This window comes from Heteronotia binoei, chromosome 21, assembly GCF_032191835.1.
Source record: "Heteronotia binoei isolate CCM8104 ecotype False Entrance Well chromosome 21, APGP_CSIRO_Hbin_v1, whole genome shotgun sequence".
Lineage (NCBI taxonomy): Eukaryota > Metazoa > Chordata > Lepidosauria > Squamata > Gekkonidae > Heteronotia > Heteronotia binoei.
This window is the reverse complement of record NC_083243.1, coordinates 25,013,252-25,038,456: the sequence shown is the minus strand read 5'-3', so window position 1 is coordinate 25,038,456 and position 25,205 is coordinate 25,013,252. Positions and strand designations below refer to the sequence as shown.

General features: G+C 46.9%; 1 protein-coding gene across 1 annotated transcript in view; it reads left to right on the top strand.

Annotated features, from left to right (window-relative positions):
* Nucleotides 1–25,205, top strand: part of KIF26A (kinesin family member 26A) — a 268,133-nt gene that overhangs the window by 143,405 nt on the left and 99,523 nt on the right. The window contains exon 4 of the mRNA XM_060261583.1: nucleotides 18,204–18,370. Within this exon, the coding sequence (XP_060117566.1) occupies nucleotides 18,204–18,370 (167 nt within the window). The remainder of the gene's footprint in view (nucleotides 1–18,203; nucleotides 18,371–25,205) is intronic.

Below are 25,205 nucleotides of genomic sequence, written 5' to 3'. Positions count from 1 at the left end.
ACTGATGGGGGGAGGGACGGTGGCTCGGTGGCAGAGCATCTGCTTGGTAAGCAGAAGGTCCCAGGTTCAATCCCTGGCATCTCCAATAAAAAAGGGTCCAGGCAAATAGATGTGAAAAACCTCAGCTTGAGACCCTGGAGAGCCGCTGCTAGTCTGAGTAGACAGTACTGACTTTGATGGACTGGGGGTCTGATTCAGTATATGGCAGCTTCATATGTTCTGCATATGACTTGTGGAGGTGGAGGTGAAAAGAAAGCAACTTTAACATTAAATACATTCTCTAAGCCACCAGCTGGCTTGACTTGGAAAAGCAATTTAAAGAGACAAATGCCTTTTCCAAACTGGGCAACAGAGCTTTGAGAGCCACACAATATGTGTAAAAGAGCCACATGTGGATCCCTAGCCACGGTTTGGCCACCCCTGCCCCAGAACGTCCAGTCCCAGCCAGGCAGCAGTGGGAAACTGTATTTCTTGAGCTTCCTGGAAAGCAGTGGATACTGCTGAGCTGCGTGAGACAATTTCACTGGCTTCTTCAGTATCTAGGATGGAGCCATCTAAAACAGCATTATTGATTCTGTATTTGCTTGCAGGTGATTTATAAAACGGTCTGGTAAATGGGCAAGGTATCGTTCCCCTGCAGCCCTCTCTTTGAATCTTCTCTCTGTGCAGATTAATGTTAATAAAAACAAATGTATTACCAGCAGCATCCTAGAAACCCTTGAGTCACCACAAAGTACGCTTATTAAAAGTTAATTCCTCCTTTCCTTTTAAATACGTGCAGTCTGGACCAGTAAGTACTGTTTCTTTTCAGTTGCTGTTAACTTGGTGGATATATTCTACAAGGCTTTGCTTGGGGCAATTCCAGGTGGTTCCTGGAAACTCTTCATGAGACCAGAGAGAAGCGTTTGGGTCTGCTTTCATTAGTTCTTTTGCATCATGACTGCTGGTGCCTGGACTTGCCATTCGGAGTTATTAGGTCTACCTGTAATTCACACAGGGATCAGAGCGTTTCCCACAGGTTGAGTAACTGTCTCTGCTGCGTGAATACAGAACTATACTGCTTGCTCCAAATAGAGGTAGGAACAAAATGTTGTGATTTCATATTTGATTCTTTACGGGTTATTCTTTAAACTGAGGATTTTCTCCCGCCTTATAGTTGTTCCATTTTTTTCTCTCCTGCTTTTTGGCATTCTTCTTTGGCTCCTTCAGGTAACCCAGCTTGTCCGAGTTTCCAGTACATCTCTATGTGACTGTCCAGTTTTTTTTTAGGAAAGTGTAAAGTGGTAGTTGTGCTTTGTGGCTGCGTGTGCACATTAACCAGAGCTTTTTTTTTTTTGCAGCAGGAACTCCTTTGCATATTAGGCCACACCTCCCTGTTGTAGCCAATCCTCCTGGAGCTTACAGTAGGCCCTATACTAAGAGCCCTGTAAGCTCTTGGAGGATTGGCTACAGCAGGGGTGTGTGGCCTAATAGGCAAAGGAGTTCCTGCCACACAAAAAGCCTTAACCTTAACAAATCATTCCAAAAATGTATTTGGAATTATAGCCGTTTCGAACATATCATAACAATGGGCAGTTTACATCATGGGGTCAGGAAGCAGTTTTTCTCCAGGCCAATTTGGCCAGGGATCCTGGAGGTTTTTTGCCATCTTCTGGGCCTGGAACAGGGGTCAATGGATGTGTGTGTGTTAAATACTGGGTTCAATACATGAGAAGGCACGTTGCATAGTGATCAGCTTGATTTATTGCGATTACAGCATATCAGTTAAGAACTAGAACTCCCTGAATGGACCAATGGGGCTGGCTATATACACATTGGATTCCTGTGCTGGCACGCCATAGTTCTATTTGAACCAGCAAAGGAGATCCTGATTGGTCCAGGGAGCGCAGGAACTAGGATCCTGCTTCCATTGTTATTGCAAGTCCAAAGTTCAGCCCTACAGCTCACTGAGCCTCTGTATGCACGCCAAACGGACAGAAAACCTGGACACAACGGGGGGTATTTGTGAATTTCCTGCAATGTGCAGGGGTATGGACAGGACTTAGATGGACCTTGGAGATCCCTTCCAGCTCTATCATTTTACGCTCAAGGGTCCCCAATCTTTTTGAGCCTGAAGGCACCTTGGGGATTTTGAGAGAGGACGGTGAGTGCCACCCGGACATGGCTGCCACAGGAGGTTGAGCCAAACATAAAACTTTTCTCCTCACTTCGCAAAAGCATCACAGGAGGGGGAACTAAAAAGAAATTCAGAGGGTCCAGAAGAAGGAAGAGGGGTAATAAAAAGGAGAGCCTGACGATGGACTGGAACCACAAGCCTGGATGCTGACTACTCCTTCTGATCCTTCATTGGCTGCTGCTGTTGCATCCACGGGAAACCCATTTGTTGGAAGCCCTGCCTTGCAGCATCTCCACCCGCTTTCTGAAAAGCTTAGCGAGCACCATGTTGGGGGAACCTGGTCTGCATCTTGCAAACGGATTCATCCTTAAAACTTCAGGAGAGTACCAGTGTTCCCTCTAAACTGAGTTAGCATGAGCTAGCTCACAGATTTTTAGCTTTCAGCTCACACATTTTTGTCTTATCTCAGGAAGGATGACCTCAGAGCACACTAATTGATGCAGTAGCTCACAACTTTCATGCCAGTAGCTCACAAAGTAGAACTTTTGCTCACAAGATTCTGCAGCTTAGAGGGAACATTGGAGAGTGCCTGTGTCTTGATCTGGCACCTAAACATTCATTGACGAGGGTACCAGGTGAGTGTCTGTGAGAAGGGTCCCAAGGCACTGCTGCAGAAGAGGCCCACCTGAAAGAGGTGCATCTGGAAAAGGGCCTTGTTTGATGGACAAAGCTGTGTGGGAGTGGATCATCCTTCAGCTTCAGTTGCCCAGCTTGGCTTTGGTTTAATTTTTGCAGAGCAGTTTGTAGATTATTTATTTCTGGGATTTCTGTCCCATCCAGCCCTAGACGGCTTGGCACCCTAGGCCATACTAACCTCTAATGCTCCCCCGCCCCGAACTGATAGTGTCCCGGAGTCACATGGGCCGCCCAATTTGGCACCCCCAGAAGGCCAGCGCCCTAGGCAGTCACCTAGTTTGCCTAGTGGTAGGGCTGGCCCTGAGGCTCAGGGCAGGTTACAACATAAATACATATGCAATAAAATCATAAAATTCTCAGCAATATATAATGATTAAAAGAACAACAACAATTAATTAAAACACAGGATGGCGGGAGTTCTTGGCTCTGTACAACACATTCTAATAATCCGCTTCAAGTCATGGTCGTTTAACACTTGTAAAAATAGAAATAGCCAGAAAACAAGTCTGGAGCAATATACAGCAGGAGAGGCAGATCCTATCAGATGTCTGCAGCCTTTATTAGATCTTTATTGATCTTTATTAGAGCCAGGGCTTTCTTTGTGGTGGGGGAAAAGCCCAGCAGGAACTCATTTGCATATTAGGCCACACCCCCTGATGTCAAGCCAGTCGGAACTGTGTTCCTGTGCATTCCTGCTCAAAAAAGGCCCTGATTAGAGCTAATATTTATTTATTTATTTGATTTTATTTATATTCCGCCCTCCCCGCCGAAGCAGGCTCAGGGCGGCTCGGACAGCATTTCACATATGTTGGGTTGGACTCAAAGTGTTGCCAGTGGAGTCTGGCTGGGATTTCCCTATTCCCCCCCTCCCTGGAATTCAGTGTTTGGAGGCCAAAGGACCCCCATGGTATTGGGGGGGGGGGACTGGCAGTGAGAGTGGCAATTGTCAAAACTACTGTCCCTCCTCTGTACCATTTTGGTGGCATAACTGCTGTTAGGGCATCGGAACAATACCTTAAAGTCCAGGCTTTTAGCTGGCTTACCATCAGAGCTTTTTTTGTTTCAGGAACTCCTTTGCATATTAGGTCACCCCCCCCCCCCTAATGTAGCCAATCCTCCAAGAGCTTACAAGGCTCTTAGTACAGGGCCTGCTGTAAGCTCTTGGAGGATCGACTACAGCAAAGAAGTTCCTGCTACAAAAAAAAATCCAGTTTTCCATTATGACAAACCTAGTAAGTAGGTCACTGTTATCCTCACATTAGAACTAGAACATCCAAACTGAGAGAGTATATCAAAGATTTCAGGTTCACGGCTGGTAACATCATTAGGGTTTGTAGAATCTTTCGGGCTCAAGTGCCGTGTTCTACTGGAGAAAGTTTTTCTTCCAGACGTTTCGTTCTCGTCTACGGAGAACATCCTCAGTGGCGGAGAACATCTTCAGTGGCGTTGCAGTCGGAGCAGGCGCTCTGACCTTCTTGGCTGCTGTGCATTCGAACCCTGCAAACTGCGGTCCTGGGGATCCCGGTTTTAGGAGGAGGGCTGCCGCTGGGGCCGCCGCCCGCAGCTCCACCGGCCCCGCCGGCCCCAGCACCGCCGGTGGCACCCGCTCCGGCTCCACCAGCACCGCCTGCCCCGGCGCCACCGGCACCACCCGTTCCGGTGCAACCGGCGCCACCCGCCCCGATGCTGCCGGCCCCACCGGGCCCGGTGCCGCCGCCGGCGGTACCCCAGGCCCCGCTCCCAGGGGGACCCCCGGCGATCCCTGGCCCCGCCGCTCCGGGGGGGGCGACGGCAGGGGCAGAGAGCTGAAGATTACATTCGACGGGAATGCAGAGGACGTGGAGTACTTCACGATACAATGCGACACGTTCTTCACCCACTGGGGTGCCGACTACCCGACAGAGGCCAGCCGAGTAAACCACATCGCGTCCCGACTGAGGGGCCCGGCCCGCAAGTGGTACGTGGGGCTCTACACGGGAAGGAAGCCCGAGCTAGCAACAGTCGCGGGGTTCCTGCACGCGATGCTCCGCCAGTACGGCGACCCTCTTCGAGAAGAGAAAGCCATCGCTGCCCTCCAGCGCATAGAGCAAGGCAACCGCACTACTCGCGAGTATGCCACTGAGTTCCTAGGATACTGTGCGGCGGCCCGGGGGTGGAACGAAGTCATGAAGTACACCGCGTTCCGCAATGGCTTGAACCCGAACATCCTCGACCGCTGCTACAGCCAAGGGAGACCCGACACACTGGTCGGATGGATCCAACTGGCCGGGGAGGTGGAGACCAACCTCCAACATGTGGGGATGCGCCGGCAGCAGTTGGGGAAGAAGGGGGCCAAACACACTCCGACTAAAGCGGAAGGGAGGAAGACCCCAGCGACCTCGACCCCCTCCGCCGCACGCAAATGCTTCAGATGTGGAGACCCGGATCATCTCGCCGCCAACTGCCCTGTTAAAACAGGAGCAACGCCACCCTCGGCGAAACCTACCGCCTCGGGGTCGAAGAAGAAAAAGGGTAGCCGCTCGAAGGAGCCCAGTCGGGGCTCCGTCGCCACTTCCTTGGCGACTGACGAGGATTTTACCACCGACCTGACAGCCGTGGAGGAATCAACCAAAGAGTCGGATGACACCGAGTCGGCGGGAAACGACAGCGACCTGCTTTAATGGGTGCCGCAAAGCAGGTCCAAGAACAGCCGGCACTCCTCACGGTGAGAGCCTCTGGGGGTTTATTGTTTATGGCCGTTACCCTCCTTAATCCAAACTTAAAGCGGTTCATGCACGCCCGAGCGCTAATCGACTCAGGGTGTAACAGAGACCTGATTACCCCCCGCTTGGTAGAGGCACTAGGATTAGCCACCTCGCCTCTACCGCAACCGATACAATTTCAACAGATGGACGGGGGACCCATGAGGGGGGAACCATGTACTCTTGAGACCCAGGCGGTCCCGGTAGGAACCGAGGAGCACTGGGGGATTGAAACTTTCGTAATCGCCCCCTCTTGCTCTTTCGATGTGGTGGTAGGCTCGGCTTGGCTCGCCCGCCACCAACCGGACATAAGGTGGGCGGAACAGATCGCCCGGTTCCCCGATTGGAGGTGCGAACACCACCACTGGCGCCCCGAATGGGGGCCGCACGCTCCCCCCCAAAACGAACGGGCTTGCCTCACACTTGAGGAAGTCGCTTCGATTCCCAAGGAGTATCGGGACCTAAGGCTAGCTTTTAGCGAAAAAGAAGCAGATGAGTTACCACCCCACCGCCCCACGGATTGCGCCATTGAATTGATCCCGGGGCAACAACTTCCCAAGGCGAAACTATACTCCATGGGTTGGGCGGAGAAAGCGGAACTCCGAAAGTTTTTGGACAAAAACCTTAAGCGTGGGTTCATACGACCGGCCACAGCCCCCCACGCCGCCCCCGTCCTCTTCCGAAAGAAGAAGGACGGGACGCTTAGACTTTGCACAGATTTTCGTGCGATAAACGGGATTTCAATGTCCAACGCCTACCCGATCCCGTTGATAAAAGACTTATTGAACACTGTAGCGAAAGGGAAGATATTCACCAAACTTGACCTTCGAGACGCATACTTCCGCGTCCGCATCAAGGAGGGGGACGAGTGGAAAACGGCTTTCAACACCCCTCTAGGACAATTCGAGTACCTAGTCATGCCGTTCGGACTACAGGGGGCCCCCGGGGTATTCATGAACTTTATCAATGAGGTGCTACGAGACTTCCTCTATAAGGGGGTGGTGGTGTACCTTGATGACATCATTATCTATTCGCAAGATCTCAAATCTCATGTGCCACTGGTCAGAAAAGTGTTAAGCACCCTCTGTAAACACAAATTGTACGCCAAGTTGGCAAAATGTGAATTTCACAAAACTGAGCTTGACTATCTGGGCTTCCGGGTGTCGGGGGAGGGACTGTCAATGGACCCCGCAAAGGTCCAAGGAGTACTGGATTGGGAACCCCCCCGGACCCGCAAACAGCTCCAAAGTTTTATCGGGTTCGCAAATTTCTACCGCGAATTCATCAAAGGGTTCGCCACAGTCATGCTTCCCCTAACTGAACTCCTAAAAACCAAGGGTAAAAGTGAGGAGGCGAAAAAGCCAGGCGCACGCCTAACGTGGACGCCTGACTGCCAAAAAGCTTTCACCGAACTAAAACGCCTCTTCACCTCAGAACCCGTGTTAGCACATCCTGACGAGTTGAAACCCTTCGTGGTCCAATGCGACGCCTCCGACGCCGCAATCGGAGCCATATTGATGCAAAAAGGGGAAACCGGAGTGCTCCGTCCATGTGCCTACATTTCTAGAAAATTTTCTAATGAGCAAAGAAATTGGTCAGTCTGGGACAAGGAAGCTTTTGCAGTCATGTTTGCCCTCAAAACCTGGCGCTCCTGGCTCGAAGGAGCGAGGGTCCCTTTTGAAATTTGGACCGATCACAAAAATCTCGAAGCCCTCACCGGGCGCCGCAAAATGACTGCAAAACAAATCCGGTGGGCAGGCTTCTTTGCAAAATTTGACTTCGTGTTAAAACACATCCCAGGCTCAAAAATTTTTTTGGCAGACGCCCTCTCCCGCATGCCTCAGCACGACAGTCTCCGAGAGGAAGTGGTGGACTCACTCATTCCCCCCTCCGCCATATCGGGCGGGGTCACCACCCGCTCAGGAAAACAAACCTGCCCTCCGGACGCAGACCTTCTGCCCCGGTTCCTCACGGAATCAAACCTTGAAACTGACCTCCCGCCTAACTTAACCAAGGGCGAAAACGGTCTCTGGTTGCACAATGGCAAAATCTATGTGCCCAGGCCCCTCCGTAAAGAAGTCCTCGAACGCTGCCACTCTAGTCGCCTAGCAGGCCATTTCGGCTATGTCAAAACGCTCAACTTACTCGCCCGACAATTTTGGTGGCCAAAAATCAAAAAAGACGTCTCCGAATTTGTTCTCGCCTGTCCCACTTGCCTCATGGCAAAACGAAGAGGGGGTAAGCCCCCCGGCCACCTTGTCCCCCTCCCCACGGCTAACCGGCCTTGGTCGGTGGTCTCCATGGATTTCATTGTCGAACTCCCCCCCTCACAGGGCAAGACAGTCATTCTAGTGGTAGTCGACACTTTTTCAAAACAAGCCCACTTCATCCCTTGTAAACAACTCCCCACAGCAAAAAAGCTCGCTCAACTCTTTTTTACTCACATCGTACGACTACACTCATTCCCAGACAAGGTCATTAGTGACCGCGGAACGCAGTTCGTTGCCAACTTCTGGCGGGAGTTCTGCAAACTCGCAGGTATTGAGCAAGGACTCAGCTCTGCCTACCACCCCCAGTCAGACGGACAGACGGAGAGGGTCAATGGCCTTCTTGAGCAATATCTCCGCTGTTTCATTAATTTCCAACAATCCAACTGGGTGGACCTCCTCCCCTTTGCGGAATATGGCTATAACAACAGCCTCCACAGTTCTACCAAAACTTCTCCCTTCCAAATCATTAACGGCTACGAGGGCAAGCCGTTCCCCACGCTCGCCCTCCCCGCCAGCCCCTCCGAACCCACGTCTTGCCAACAATGGTGGGAGGGCCTTCGTGAAGGCTGGAAGGGTATTCAGGAAAATCTGGAGGAAGCGAAAAAGGCATACAAAAAGCAGTTTGACAAAAAACATTCCCCCGAGTGGGAATTGAGGGTGGGGGATACAGTCTTCTTATCTACAAAGAACCTCCCCCTCCCGCAAACATGCCGCAAGCTTGCACTAAAGTTCCTGGGGCCCTTTAAAATCAAAAGAGTCATAAATAAGGTAACCGTAGAACTCGACCTGCCCAAGTCTCTAAGTAAGATCCATCCTGTTTTTCATTGCAGCCTCCTTCGGAAAGACCCTGGTGCTACGTCGTTCCATCCCAGGGCCCCGCCGCCCCCTCCGACGACAGTGAGGGGTCAGATTCACCATGAGGTCCAGGAGATTCTGGATTCCAAAGTAAAAAGGGGCCAGTTGTATTACTTGATCAGATGGAAACACTTCCCCCCGAGCTGTGACGAGTGGGTCAAGTCACAGGATGTATCCGCACCGCAACTGCTGAAAAAATTTCACCTACTGTACCCGCACAAGCCCAAGTTGGCTCCCCGCGGGGGGGGGGGGTGGCGCTTAGGGGGGGCAGTATGTCAGAACTTGTAACTATTGCTGATGCTTCACTGCGATGTAACCAGTACTTGTATTGTGATCTCAGTATTGCTCATGCAGGGATTGTAACTGAACCAAACCGACTCCATGTTGTAACCTCCCAATAACCCCAAGTGCCTATGTAGCAATTAACCTTGCCCTACTGGTATCCAAAATATTTAGGGCTGTAGACTGAGTTATGATGTGTCTCTGCACATTCTCACACTGGTGCCCTTTGAAGCCGAGCCGTGTGGCCTTCAGAGCGAGGAGGCAACCTCCTCGCTGATAGTGGATGGTGGGAAGACAGATGTGCTTGTAACGGTGTGAATTGTGGCTTTGTGATGTGTTTGCTTTAGTGTATAAAACTGCGCTGGTGCTGGCCCTCGCCATCACTGTTATCTCGTCTCTTCCAGTGCTTAGTTCTCTCTAATAAAATCCTAGCTTTGTAACCAAGTATGGGATCTGTTTGAAGTTCTTAAGTTCTGACAGAAGGTCAGAGCGCCTGCTCCAACTGCAACGCCACTGAGGATGTTCTCCGCCACTGAGGATGTTCTCTGTAGCCGAGAACGAAACGTCTGGAAGGAAAACTTTCTCCAGTAGAACACGACACTTGAGCCCGAAAGATTCTACAAACCCTTATGAGAGAGTATAGTTTGCTTAGAGAACTCGATGAATTCATGTCTGCAGTTAGATTTGAACCAGATATTTATGGCTCACTCCTGCTTTTCTGTGCCATTCTTGGCTTCACAGAGATGCGCACATCTGTCTTGGTCTTCCACCACACATAGCGCATGACTACATTCCAGGAAAAAGGGCTAAGGGGCTTGTGTGTTGTTCTGTCATTGGAAGAACAGCACCCTTTCAGGCCTGTTGACTTCTACTGATGGCCTCAGATTCCACACTAAATCACTGCTGGAAAGGAGCCCTCAACTTCTGTTTTCAGAAATGTCTTGTGTTTCTTCCTTCCTCTGTCAGTAACATGGCAAAACTTGTTTAACCTCTGACTTTAAGGGTGTTAATTGGGTAATTAAAGTTGTAGTGGAGTGATATAGATCATCTGTAGGTGCCGTTATTTTGCTAATTAATTTATCTTGGCAAGCCTGACTTCATTCTACCCGCCTCCACTCCAATCAGTCAATATGTGCTCTCTAAAGTTCCCCTCCCATTGTTGCAAATTGCATTTGGAGAACAAGGCGTGTCTGTGTATATCCTTAAAAGGCATCCCTGAACTGTGGAAATGTGTTGATACTGGCTCTTATAAATTCTTCATAAATTGTGTGGGTGTTCTTGGGGGAAGGCAATTAACTTGGAAAAAAACCCTCAGGCCCTCTTTTGAAGACTGGGCAGTCATAAAGCCAGAGGTTTTAGGGCGAAGGCAGATGTACACTGGTGTCAGAAACGTGTTGAAAAAATATTCTCCTTCCTGAAAACAGCAGCAATGTATGTTGTATCTTTTTCACCCTTAGCTGCTTTTGAAAATGTAAACTTGAAGGTGATGCAGAGCAGCTGTTGAGGACTGGAGAGAAGATACCCAAGGAAAAAGAGGTTCCATTAATATAGGACCAGTAGAAAATGTTATCAAGTCACAGCTGACTTACAGTGACCAGGCAAGAGATGTTCAGAACTGGTTTGCCATCGCCTGCCAGTTTGGTGTAGTGGTTAAGTGCGCGGACAGTCATTTGAGAGAATTGTGTTTGATTCCCCACTCCTCCACATGCAGCTGCTGGAGTGACCTTGGGTCAGTCATAACTCTGTAAAGCTGTCCTCTCAAGAGCAATTTCTGTCAGAGCTCTTTCAGGCCCACCTACCTCACAGGGTGTCTGTTGTGGGGAAGGGAAGGGAAAGGAGATTGTAAGCTGCTTGGAGACTCAAAAGTGAAAGGCGGGGTATAAATCCAATCTCCTCCTTTCTGGTCTTCTTAGGTCTCCCAAGTACTAACCTAGCTTAGCTTTTGAGAGATGGTGAGAGTGGGCTAGCCTGGGCCATCCAGGTCATGGCTTCATAAATGTAGGACAGGGGTGGCCAAATTTGGTTAACATAGAGCCATAAACATCAGATGTTTGACAGCCACAAGACATGAATGTTAGATGTTTGCAAGCAGGAAGGAAGGAAGGAAGGAAGGAAGGAAGGAAGGACCACTGAAGATTGCAAAGATTCCTGCTTTAGAATGTTCCTCCAATTTAAAAAAAAATCCTTTTGGGGGGGGGGGGGAATCTTATTGCAGTGCGCAGAAATATTCTCTGTCTTTGCTTGCCAGGCTGTGTTTTCCTGATTGCAGGGAGTTTTCAATATGGGGGAACCTCCTGAAATGAGAGCCAGTTTGGTGTAGTGGTTAAGTGAGTGAACTCTTATCTGGGAGAACCGGGTTTGATTCCCCACTCCTCTGCTTGCACCTGCTGGAATGGCCTTGGGTCAGCCATAGCTCTGGCAGAGGTTGTCCTTGAAAGGGCAGCTGCTGTGAGAGCCCTCTCCAGCCCCACCCACCTCACAGGGTGTCTGTTGTGGGGGGAGAAGATAAAGGAGATTGTGAGCCGCTCTGAGACTCTTATTCAGAGAGAAGGGTGGGGTATAAATCTGCAATTCTTTTTCTTCTCCTCCTCCTCCATGATCCCACACCTGCAGCCTGGAGGGTCAGTTCTGCCACCTCATTCCCTGCATATGTGCACAAGGATATCTGATATTGCGTGAACTGGCTCTTAGCTCAGAAGCTTCCTTGTGTTTGTCTGTCTGGTATGAATGTAGAGCAGCATGCGTCGCTAACCACAGGAAAAACTCTTGCACGTCACCATAGGAGATGGTTATAAAACATGATCTACAGCAGCACGAAATTTAAAGTTTGGTGGCATCCCGGAGAGTATTTAATTGCATTTGTGCTTCATTACAACACTGTCTCTCTTTGCCTAAATTTATTTTAACTAATTAGTTTGAAATGTCAGAGTAGTATTTCAGATGGCAGAAACACCGTATATTATCATTCACAAAGCCGTTAACCCCAGTGACAAATATGTATTGCGGCGCCTAATCTAATTAAGCATTTTAAAGGAATTCCTGGACCCTGCATTGGAGCAGTCCTTCCCTGAAATAGTACTTACCAAACACAGTGGATTTGTGACAGTTGTTAGCCATGGTGGTGTGACTGTCAAGTCACATCTGACTTACGGCAACACTGTAGGGTTTTCAGAGCAAGAGTTGAACAGAGGTGGTTTGGCATTGCCTGCCTCTGTGTCTCAACCCTGGATCTCTTTGGTGGTCATCTCCCATCCAAGTACTAATGGGGCTGACTTTGCTTAGCTTCCAAGATCTGACAAGGTTGGACGAACCTGGGCCATCGGGGTCAGGGCATTCAAATTTTATAACGAGTGTTCAAATTTATAATGAGTTCATGTATTTCTTTAGTAAATAGGATTTTGGAATTCACTGCCACCGGAGGTGGTGACCAGGGTTCCCTCTAAGCTGAGTTAGCGTGAGCTAGCTCACAGATTTTTAACCCTTCCGCTCACACATTTTCATCCTAGCTCAGGAAGGATGACCCCAGGACACAATAATCGATGCAGTAGCTCACAACTTTTAACACCGGCAGCTCACAACTTTAATACTAGTAGCTCACAAAGTAGAATTTTTGCTCACAAGACTCTGCAGCTTAGAGGGAACATTGGTGGTGACAGCTACAAGCATAGCCAGCTTCAAGAGGGGATTGGATAAGCACACGGAGCAGAGCTCCATCAGTGGCTATTAGCCACAAGGTATAGATGGAACTCTTTGTCTGGGGCATGTGATGTTCTGTATTTTTGATGCTTGGGGGGCACAGTGGGAGGGCTTCTAGTGTCCTGACCCCACTTGTGGACCTCCTGATGGCGCCTGGTTTTTTTTTTTTTTTTGGCAGGGGGGTTGCCACTGTGACAGAGTGTTGGACTGGATCTTGTTGGCCTGATCCAACATGACTTCTCTTGTGTTCTTATGGAATAGGTAGAGGAGTTTGCACACATTATGTAGTACACTTTATATCTCACTATTTCCCTCACAAGAATCCTGTGAGGTGAGTTAGTCTGACCTCACGTCGCCAAGGAAACTTCACGACAAAGTGGAGATTTAGACTTGGGTCTGGGATACCCGAGTAATATATCCTTACCACCGCATCAAGTTGAACCAGATGTTCCATTTAGGCTGAAGTGGTCTTTCAACAGGATCAGAGAGAGAAAACACACACACACTCACACACCCTGGTATTTCTTGAGGTAAACAGATTTACTTTAAAATTAAGACAGAACACCCATATAATATTTCAAAATACTTCAAATACCTGTCATTCCTGGTTGGTCAGAAGCTCAAATGATTGGCCCAAAGTTTCCAGGTATGTTTCATGGGAAGTAGAAATTTTGACCCTGGTTTCCTTAGTGTTAGTCCAGCCTATAAATATTATGTCACAGCCTAAATAGGAGATTGAGCCTGGCAGTCGTTTTATTGTCTCCTGGTTTTAGTTCTCCAGAACCTAGATCACAGTAGATGTGGACCTTTAAGTTGCTGCAAGATGCTTCATTGTTCTTTCTCTCAGAGTCTGATCAAGCACCCCTCTCCATTACCCTTTCCACCTCTGATTTCAAGTAGCGTTGGTTTTTGATGGTCAATGATACTATAAGACAGGGGTGGCCAAACATGCTTAACATAAGAGCCACATAAAATAAACGTCATGTGATTGATTGGGAGCCACAAGATGTGAACGTCAGATGTTTGAGGGAGGGAGGGAGGGAGGGAGGGAGGGAGGGAAGGAAGGAAGGAAGGAAGGAAGGAAGGAAGGAAGGAAGGAAGGAAGGAAGGAAGGAAGGAAGGAAGGAAGGAAGGAAGGAAGGCAAATAGAAGAGGGAAAGGTGGAAAGAAAGCAACTTAACTTAAATGCATTCTCCGAGCAACTGGTTGGCTTGGGTTGGATAGGTGATTTAAAGGAAGAAATGCCTTCTCCAAGCCAGCCAGCTGGATGTTGGGAGCTTCCACACAACGTGTGAAAGAGCCACATGTGGCTCCTGAGCCACAGTTTGGCCACCCCTGCTATAAGTACATAAGAAGAGGCCTGCTGGATCAGACCTGTGGTCCATCTAGTCCAGCATCCTGTCTTACACACTGGTCAACCAGTTCCTTTAGAGGTCCAACAACATATCCATTATTCCTATTGTCTGCCTGTGGTCATGGTTTTAACCATGTCCTAAGATTCCATGCATGTGCTGGATGCCTACACAGACAGATAAAGGTCTATTTTCAGATACTTCTTTCAAAAATACTCTTTTTTATAACCTTGCTTCTGTATATCTTCACAAAGAACAGAGAAAGCCCATCAAAACCCTGTGAGAAATGCAGGTCATATACAACACAGAGTACATGTGCACAAACACAGTTTACGATGGTTATTTATTTAATATTTTTCCTAAAAAGAAATCAATGTTTTTCCTCGGTTCTCCTGACCGCTCATGCAGAAAGACGCCGCAAATGCGCCTGCTTGGTGAAGTTCCTCTTAAAACGGACAGCCCTTGCAGATGATGCGTGGCTGAGAAATAATTCCTGACAGTTATAACTGAAGCAGATAAACAGTTCTGCCATCCTGCGGATAATGCCGTAAAACAAAAAGGGTTCTGCTTATTGTTTTCCGTGTTTTCATGCTTGTCAGACGGTTTAACAGTGCATTACCTATAACAAAGGGTCTCCGTATTATTCCTGTTGTCTGCCTCTGGTCATGGTTTTAACCTTGTCCAGCACGGGGGCCTTTGCTGACACGCCTGTCTTTTATTGCTCATTACAAGGGACCAAGAAAGGCAGGGGGACCTGATTTGGGGGAAGAAATTGCTTGCCTGGCAGATGTGATGGGGTAAGGAGCCATATAGCAGAATAATAGATTTAAAATGATCTATGAAGTTCCCTAAACGGACAGATTGTAATGGCAGGACTCCCAAAGTTTGCTGATAATGACCCCCAAATTCACTTTTATGTCCCCTTCTGTTCAGTCCTCTATTCCTTATATTCCTGTATTTCTGATATTCACTCTTGGAAGTCTCGCCAATGTCTCGGGTTGAATATAGCCAGGCCTCGGATTCAATGGGAGCTCACAGGAGTGTAGCTCTTGAACCTTTCTGAGAGTTCCACCTCCTTGTCCATTGGATAGTAGGTGCAGCGGCATAACAATCCCTGGTTGAGCTCCACCACCTATTTTTCTACAAAACGACCCCTGAACATAGCAAAGATAGAGCCTCTGACATTTCTACCCAAATCCTTTGCCATATCTCTTGGGTACCATTGGAAATACGATCCATGTCTTTGAGGAACACATACTTCACCTGTCATTCGACTCTGTCCTTTTCATGAGGGTGTCTACTTCTTTTGGTTAAAACCCAGTTCGCTGTAGCATTTCCTGAAGGATTGCCTGATCCTTTCATTGCTGTTTGATATTCCTTGTCGCTGATATTCACTTCTCTGACACCCATTTCCATCCCAGTCTTACTGGTCTAATGTAGGTTGTAACCCCCCCTTTGATAGACATTGTCTTTACGGCTGGCCATGTAATGACTGACCAGACCTTTGACTAATCATTGATTGTTTTATGAGATTGTTCTTGTTTTATCCCATGATTCTTGAATGGGCAGCTTCTTGGTTTTAAGATGAGTATTCTGGGGTTTTAAAAGCTTTTTAAATTTATAATTTATATCTGTTGCTGTTTAAGTGGGTTTAATGCATTTTGGGGTTTTTTTTCTGTGTTGTTTTTACTCTGTGTTGCTAGTTCTGTCCTTCTCATTTTTCTGTTTTTAGAACTTTAATTGTTGTAAACTGCCAGAGAGAGAGAAATATGCATACTCGGTGTGTGTGTGAGAGAGGTGGGATATAAATATTCTAAATTAATAAGCCGATGGATAAAATACTGTCAGAAGTTTGATACTTAACTCTAAGTCCCCAAAGAGAGTGAGCCTGTTTGGTGTAGTGATTAAGAGCAGTGGACTCTAACCTGGAGAACCAGATTAATTCCCCACTCCTCCGCGTGTAGTTGCTGGGTGACCTTGGGTCAGTCACTGTTATCTCAGACCTGTTCTCTTAAGAGCAGTTCTCTGAGAGTTCTCTCAGCCCCACCTACCTCACTGGGTGCCTGTTGTTCGGAGAGGAAGGGAAGGCAGTTGTAAGCCACTTAGACTCTGACTGAAGGTTGGGGTATAAATCCAATATCCTCTTCCTCCTCTCACAAATTTGCTAACCTTTACTGTGAAACAATGAAATTTAAGTTTAAAAATAATACATTTGGTATCATGATAAAATCCCTAATAAACCCTAATTAATAAAATCCTAATAAATTAAACCGGGGCCTTTTTGATAGCAGGAACTCCTTTGCATATTAGGCTGCAACCCCCTGATGTAGCTAACCCTCCAAGAGCTTACGGGGCTCTTATTATAGGGCCTACTGCAAGTTCTTGGAGGATTGGCTACATCACGGGTGTGTGATCTAATATGCAAAGGAGTTCTTGCTACAAAAAAAGCCCTGAATTAAACTTTTAGTTAAGCTTGGTAGGATTTTTATACATGGTAGCAGTAAGTAAAGTTTTTACTAGTTCTGTTCAGACCAATGCTCCCTCTAAGCTGTGGAGTTTTTTGAGCAAATATTCTGCTTTGTGAGCTTCTGGCATTAACGTTGTGAGTGAGCAATTTGGCTATAGCATAAATTAGTTTGCTCTGGGGCCATCCTTCCTGACCTAAGACAGAAACGTGTGAGCTGGGGGCTAAAAACTTGTGAACTAGCTCACACTAACTCAGCTTAGAGGGAACACTGCTCCAGACTAGCCCTATCTCATTAAGAGTTTGAAAGCAAAACAAAGGCTGTGATCACACACACTAAATAATGCACTTTAAATCCACTTTCAGTGCACTTTCCAACTGGATTTTACTGTGAGAATGAGCAAAATCCTGTTGGAAAGTGCATTGAAAGTGGATTTAAAGTGCATTATTTCTGTGCATGTGATCGCAGTCAAAGTCAACACTTGGCTGGGAGACCACTAAAGGAGGACTGGGGCTGCTGTGCAGAGAATGGCATATCTACTCATCTCTTGCCTTGACAGCCCCCATGAGGTGGAACTTCATGGGTTCAGGGAATCGACTTCACACTTGGTTCGACTTTACTGGCTCTGAACCTGACTCCTGCGTAATTGGGGGCAAACAGTCTTCATGCATGCCATTGATACCAGATTATAGCATCATGAAATAAAGGTAGACCTTTTTTCGTGGTCTCTGTGCAGGCCACACACTGGGTATTGCGCCTGCGCAGTATCTCTCCTCAGGAAAGTTCCAGAGATAATTTCTTTGGCGGGCTTCCTCTCAGCTCCTGGGGAGCAGGACCGCGCATGCCTGGATCTGAGGGAAACCCCGCTCTCACCTCGGTTCCTTCCTTATTACCTCCTTCTCTCCTTGTCTCGTTGTTCTCCTAAGATAAGCTTTTGTTTGGTTCTATTCTTCTTCGCGTTAAAAAAGAGAGAGTTTCTCCCTGTTTTTATTTTCGTCCCAGTCCCCTTTCCCCCTTTCAGTGAAGCTTGCTTGTGCTGAGTCAGACCTATGGCCTCTCAAGGTTAGTATTGTCTTCTCTGACAGGTAGCCGCTCTTTCACAACACCTTCTGCCTCATCCTTTAATCTGGAGATGATATGGATTGAATTTGGGACCCTTTTTTGTGCAAAGCTGATGTTTTGCTAAGCCACAGCCCCTCCCCAAACATCTGTATTCTGTACAGTGGCTAGCACTTTATTGGCACTAAATCTTGTAGCAGTAGATCCAAGCCCCTTGAGATATGAATCCTGACTCCTTTATTGGCTTCCTGGAAAGCTTATTCCCTTGCCCAGTTTTTCTTTTCTTATTTCCTCCCCAGTGGGTTCTAGATTAAATCAATTCTGAACTCTCCCTAGAAGCTAAAATGATAAAACCGATGCTATTGTACTTTGCTCACATCATGAGAAGACACAAGACTCACTGGAATGTTAGGAAAAGTTGAAGGCAACAGGAAAACCCAACAGGATTCAATAAAGGAAACAGCAGCCTTCAGTTGTCAAGACCTGAGCAAGGCTGTTAATGATAGAAGGTTTTAGAGGTCGTAAATTTATAGGGTCCCCATATGTCGGAAGCGCTTTGATGGTAAATATCACACACACAACTTTTTTTTTTTTTTTTTAAAGAGCAGTAATTCCTTCACCAAAGTGAGCGCATTTATAAACACCTGCTTTCAATTTTGGTTTTTCCTCAGGAAGCAACGACAGCAGAGTGTGGGAAAGAAGGTTCTAGCGTTCAAGTCGCCTCAGGACAGAGCAACTGTGACCAGAATGGGCCTGGCAGTTCTTTGGCCTCCCAGAGCTTGATGACTCCTGCTGGCGTCTCTGCAGGTACTTCAGCTGCGGCGTCGTTCTTCATAAGGTAGTTTTCATCTTTTATGATTTACACAATTATTAATGGCTACTAAGCAGCCCAAAAAGCTCAGACTTAATGAGAGTCGGTGTGGTGTGGCGGCAAGAGTGCCTGACTAGGAGTGATGAGACCAAAAGCGCAGATCCCCACTCCGGTGCGATATTGGCTGGTTGATGTTGGCTTAAGTCACTCTTTGGACTGCGATCACACCTACTTTCAACGCACTTTCTGACTGGATTTTACTGTGTGAACCAGTTGGAAAGTATTGTATAGTGGGTTCTATGCACTGATGAGTTGAAGGATAAGTGATAACAAGCTCTTTATTAGGTATAGCATATTGGATGGCTGCCCTTAAAAGGTTGAGAACTAGGCCAACGGGGCCAAACGTATATACATCCTTGGGTTCCCGTGCAAGCACGCTATTGGGTCATTTAAACCGGCGGGGGCTTGTGATTGGTCCAGGGCGGCAGAGGTTTGGATCCTGCAGCCCATTGTTCCCAAGTCCCCAAGCTCAGTCCTATGGCTCCAATGAGCCAGGCAGGAGCACCCAAAGTCTTCACATGAGTCCACATACATTACAGAAAGTGCATTATATTACCGTGTGTGATTACAGCCTTTTGGGAGTGTGGCTGTGTTGGAGGACTGGAGTTAGAACTGCAGATGTTTCCCATGAGAAGGTGCTGGGTTTTTTTGTTTTTTGGCTTTAAAGCCCTAGTCAGTTTGGGACTAGAACTTGCTTGAAGCATGCTGTGAATTTACTTGAACGCAGAGGTCTTTACAAGAGGACCTCTCTAGGGTTCTTGTGCCTTCAGAGATTAATTAGAGGAGGGGCTAGGGTTGCCAATTCCAGATTGGAGATATGAGGGTGGCACCTAGGAGGGTGGGGTTTATGGAGGAGAGGAAACTTGCTATGGTATATTGCCGTTGAGTCCACCTTCCAAAGCAGCTGTTTTCTTTGGGAGAAGTAAAATAAATGTTTTTAATTAAAAATAATGAGTAGGCAAGTGTTCTACATAGTCTGGAGATCAGTTGTGTAATTCCCGGTGATCTCCAGTCCCCTTCTGGAGGATGGTGACTGGGGGGGTGGGGGGCGCTCAGTGGCCGTACCCTATTTTCAGAGTCAAGTTTTTGCTCTTCAAGGCTTTGAAACACTGACCTGAACTTTTGTTGTTGTTGTTTTTCATTTTTAAAAATGGGTATCATGGTCTTTTTTTTTTTGGAACTGCAATTTGTTTCAGTTGATTTTGGGAGTTCTTGTTTCTTTGCTTCCTGCTCTGGGAACTTTTTGAAGACTAGGGAAAGCACCCCCCCCCCCATAAATTCTCTTAAGTAAATACAGTTTTCTTAAGTGCTTCTCCTGCAGTCAGATGGTTGTGGAAACGGAGCCAGGGCTCTTTGTTTACGTTGTGATGGATGAGGTATCTGGTAATATGCTGTAAAATGCTTCATTCCAAAAGATCTTTTGAGTAATATTCTCTCTCATAATGGATTCCTGGGTGCATTTACAACTTTGCATTTTGAGTAATGAAGCCCTAGGTGACATGCATACAAATTATTTTTAATTGTGCACAACATTGCTCTAGGTGCCATTGTCTGGCTTGAGAGGGGGGTGGAAAGTCACAGCACAAGGGCGTTCCGTGTATCCCTTTATGCCTGGTGTACAAAACCTTCCCAGCCCCCAGAGTCCTATCAGTGAGCTCTGAGAGTTTGCCATTACTGCAACAGGATCCCACCAAGCAGAGCATGTCCCATGTCTTTATAAAAGCAAATGGCAACCAGTAACTTAGATTAAGAAGACCAGGTCTCCTGTCTGTTGCCTGCTGGCCTCTGAGAACAGGGAGGAGGGTCTTTTTTTAAAGGGTACCATGCTGGTGGTGTGACATCACCTATTGCAAATAAGTGACACGTTACCAGCATGAAGTTGATGCAAAGCTGTAGGGTTTTACCAGTGGTGCAGAACCATTTCCTTCCCTGCCTCTCCCCCCACCCCGATTGGCTAGCAACTCTAACTTAGATAGAAGATCTTGAGTTCCCAACATGGCCAGGAGATTGGGGGTGGGGATGCTTGTGGAGCATGGAGTTGGTGATGATGTGAGCTTATTTCTGGGTGATGGTCTAGAAATGCCCCCTAATCTCTGTGGTAGAGGTTTGGCTACCCCTAATCTCCTAGAGCAGGGGTGGCCAAACTGCACCTCAAGAGCCACGTATTATCTTTCACACATATTATGTGGTTCTTGAGCCTCCAATTACAACATTGGCCAGCTTGGAGAAAGCATTTGTATCTTAAAATCATTTCTCCAAGCCATCCAGCGACTTGGAAAATGCATTTAAAATTCCTTCCTTCCTTCCTTCCTTCCTTCCTTCCTTCCTTCCTTCCTTCCTTCCTTCCTTCCTTCCTTCCTTCCTTCCTTCCTTCCTTCCTTCCTTCCTTCCTTCCTTCCTTCCTTCCTTCCTTCCTCCAACATCTGACATTCATATGTTGCAGTTCTCAAGCATCTGACATGTATTCTATAAGGCTCTTAGGTTAAGCAAGTTTGGCCATCCCTGTTCCAGAGCACATCACCATGGAAGTTATCTCTCCCCTCCCTTTTTGCCTCCAAACTAGTGGCCCTTTTTACAAGTCAGATTTTTTGCACTCCCTGCCTACTTACCTTTGGAACATTTTTAGCTGTTAGTTGTACGTTTTGTTTTGAAGTCTGTGGGGGTCAGCCCTTGGCTCATAGCAAGACTTTTTTTCTTAAATCCACAAGAACCTTCAAAACTAGCAGATTTATTGTGACATGAGCTTTCTAGACAGGAGTCTGTTTTATTAGGTTCATGAAGTGAGTTCTCATATATATATATACAGATTAAATTGTGGCATGCTTTTCATGGTCTGTTTCAACAGCCCACAAAGTTGACAGACGCACACACACATATATAATATATATATTTCTGTCAACTTCGTAGGCTGTTGAAACAGTCCATGAAAAGCATGTCACAATTTAATCTGTTAGTAATTGAACTGCCACAAGACTTCTTTCTCTCCCCCCCTCCTGCCCCCGTCTCACTGCAACAAACTAACATGGCTGATACTCTGGAATATAATTTGGGAGGCTTGCTCCCGTACTCATTTTCTGTTCAGTGGGGGGAGGGGGCAGTGGCTCAGTGACAGAGCATCTGCTTGGCATGCAGAAGGACACAGGTTCAGTACCCGGCCACTTCAGCTAAGAAGAGCAAAGGGCAGGTGATGTGAGGCCTTGTAGAGCCGCTGCCAGTCTGAGTAGACAGTACTGACTTTGATGGACCATTAGTTTGATTCAGTATAAGGCAGCGTCATGTACGTTTAAAGAAAGAAATAACGAAGGCTTTTTTTGAGCAGGAACGCACAGGAATGGAATTCTGGCTGGCTCGGTGTCAGGGGGTGTGGTCTAATATGCAAATGATTTCCTGCTGGTCTTTTTCTACAAAAAAGCCCTGTGCGAAACAAAGGTGACATCCAGGGGTGTGTGGCCTAATTTGCAAATAGATCTCTGCTGGGCTTTTTCTTCAACAAAAGCCCTGTGTGAAACAGTGGTGATGTTAGGGGCGTGACCTAATTTGCAAATAAGTTCTGCTGGGCTTTTTATAAAAATAAAAGCCCTGATAATAACATTTTGTCCTTAGTTAAGGAAAGGCAAAACAGTAGGTATATTTTCTGTTTGAAAATCCTTTTCATAGTTTTGGACATGAGAAATCTTCCTAGGGATACCACAAAAGCTCTGAGTCCCATCATTCGCTTGGCACATTTTCTGCTCACAGCATTCAAATGCCCGGAACGGTGTCTGGATGTTTTATCTTCAAAGGAAGCTTTTACTAAGCAATTTCTCGAGTCAGGATGCTCACTCATATTTTGCATGCCTACGAGTTGCGGATTAAAGAATCTAATCAACCACTAATGAACAGTAATGGTACACATAAACTGAGGGTCACTCTCCTATTACAGGCACCCGATGGTTTGCTGATACGCGTTTGGCCATTAGATTGACCATAAAATACAGTCAATAATTGAGGTGACTGGGAGAGCAGGCACCTTATCAGCTGTAGGCTCGATAGGACAGCTTGTCGGGGCTCGGGATGCTGATTGAGCAGTGACTGAGCATATGATTAGGGTATCGGAGCAGCGTGCGCCTCTAATGAAATGGCAAGAAAGGCGTTGCAATATTAGCACAAGCACTAAATGACTAATGTGTTTTCCCTTCCAAAGCTCAGAGGCTTCCATTTGTTCTGATAAACTGTTTTTCCCGGCTATTTATTGAGAGTCTCTGGGGTGGGTGGGTGGGTAGGGGAGGGGGGCAACTCTTTGCAAAGAGCTTTGAATGCTTCATGTGCTGTGTGTAGGGATTTTGCGGGTGGGGTGGAGGAAAAGGCGGTCCACAGACTTCTTTGCAAACAGAACCCCTCTTCCATATTTTGGCATTCTAAATTAACCGGTGTCTGAAGTAGTAGTAGTAGAAGAAGAAGATGATGATGATGATGATGATGATGGATTTCTACCCCACCCTTCTCTCTGAGTCTCAGAGTGGCTTACAATCTCCTTTACCTTCCTCCCCCCCCCCCCGAGCAGACCCCCTGTGAGGTAGCTGGGGCTGAGAGAGCTCTCCCAGAACTGCCCTTTCCAGGACAACTCTGTGAGAGCTACAGCTGACCCAAGGCCATTCCAGCAGCTGCAAGTGGAGGAGTGGCGAATCAAACCCAGTTCTCCCAGATAAGAGTCAGCGCAGTTAACCGCTACACAAAACTGGAATCCTTGTGCCATCTTGGTGGAAGTGGTGATTCTCTTTTCCCTACTTCCTGCCTAAGATCTGAATGCTTCATTGTTATCACAGACTGCCTTCAGAATGCTTTTGGATTGCAGGGATGCTTTGCTGAGACATAGAGCGTTTTCGCACTTACCTTATGCCGGAGCGACGTCCCTCTTCACCGTGCAGCGTCTGCACGGATTTCGCACTAATTGCTCCGCAGAACCCGGAAGAGCCGCAAAGTCCCGCGGCTTTTGCGTTGCAATTGTAAACTGGTTTTTGGCGGTTTACATTTGTGACGCAAAAGCCGTGGGACTTTGCGGCTCTTCCAGGTTCTGCGGAGCAATTAGTGCGAAATCCGCGCAGACGCTGCGCGGTGAAGAGGGACGTCGCTCCGGCGTAAGGTAAGTGCGAAAACGCCCATTGTTCCCACCAATATTCTCTATAATCCCACCTTGCCTCCGGTGAGCGGAGCAGTTCACACCCTGAAAAAACTGCTGTATTTTCATAATGGGAAAAACAGCAAGAATACTCTCTCCGTTTACAAAATTACTTCTCAGTGTAATAGATAGTCACAGTTCATAGCAATGTTACAGTACAAATATGCAGTTAGAAAACCACCCAATGCACAACATAGCTACTGTCCATTGAGCATAATTCTTTTTAAATCCAGTCCGACGATAAAAAGAACCAGTCCCAATTTCATTTTGGATGTGAGCCATCCTTCTTCTAGGGACCGTCTTCCAAATTCATAGGTTCAGTAGACTTGTAATGCTACAGCAATTCTGTAATGTCATAAAAGTCTTGCTAGACCTGAGCAAAGGCCCAACTAGTCCAGCATCTTGTTTCCCTTATGAGACAAACATTTTGCCTTTCTGAGGCCTATAAGAAGGTCACAGAGGCCAAAGCCCCTTGTTTGCGATAGCAACAGAGCTTCGTAGAGATTTCGGCTGTGAACACACACACATACACAAACATATTAACTAATGCACTTTCAATGCACTTTCCAATGGGATTTTTTTACTGTGTGAACTGACAAGATCCAGTCTGAAAGTGCATTGAAAGTGGATTAAAAATGCATAATTTAGTGTGAGTGATCTCAGCCTTCATTTATCTATCATGGTTAATAGCTCTTAAAAGACCAGTCTTCCATAAACTTCTTTTTAAAGGCCCACAACCAATGCTAAATCTCAGTACTTTCTAATCCCTAAAGAAGCCCACTCATGCGATAGGGCAGGGTACAAATTAAATAAATGAAACAAGACCTTAAATAAGAAGGTCAAGCGGCAGAAGCGATGAACATATGAAGCTGCCTTATACTGAATCAGACCCTCGGTCCATCAAAGTCAGTATTGTCTGCTCAGACTTGCGGTGGCTCTCCAGGGTCTCAAGCTGAGGTTTTTCATGCCTGCTTGCCTGGACCCTTTTTAGTTGGAGATGCCGGGGATTGAATCTGGGACCTTCTGCTTCCCAAGCAGATGCTCTACCACTGAGACACCGTCTCTCCCCAAACAGTCATTTTGGACTGGTTAGAAATTCCTTTTCCATTCCATTCACAGTGATCACTTTTACTCCACATGTGAGCAATGAGATTGCAGTACTGTGCTTGGGAGTAAACCCCACTGATTATGAGTGGATGTTTCTCAGTAAACATGCACAGGTTTGAGCTGCAAGCCTCCCCAAAGAAAATTGCATGGGAAAGGGGAGCCCAAGGGGGCTTAGCCCCAAACCTCTCAACATCACATGCCTTGTTAGCAGCCCCCTTCTGGTGTATCATAGTAGAGAATGGAATTTTTCTAATGTCCTCCTTTGTGTCCTTAATGTAATTGTTATTCCTGCATCAAACAGTCTTCTGGAATATTTCCAGAGGTTGCATTCTTTCTTTGGATTCCTTCTGTCACCTCTGACAGATGAGAGTGAGTTATTGATGTAAATTTGAGGTAAAATTTATAGATTTATCAGTATGTGTATGTGTGTTTGTTTGTTTCTTTGGGGGGGGGAAGTGGGTTGTGCACATGCTAAATTGTTGTGGTTCTTTCTGTGTGCCATCTTTGAGAAAGGAGGCCCCTGGACTTAGGTGTGCA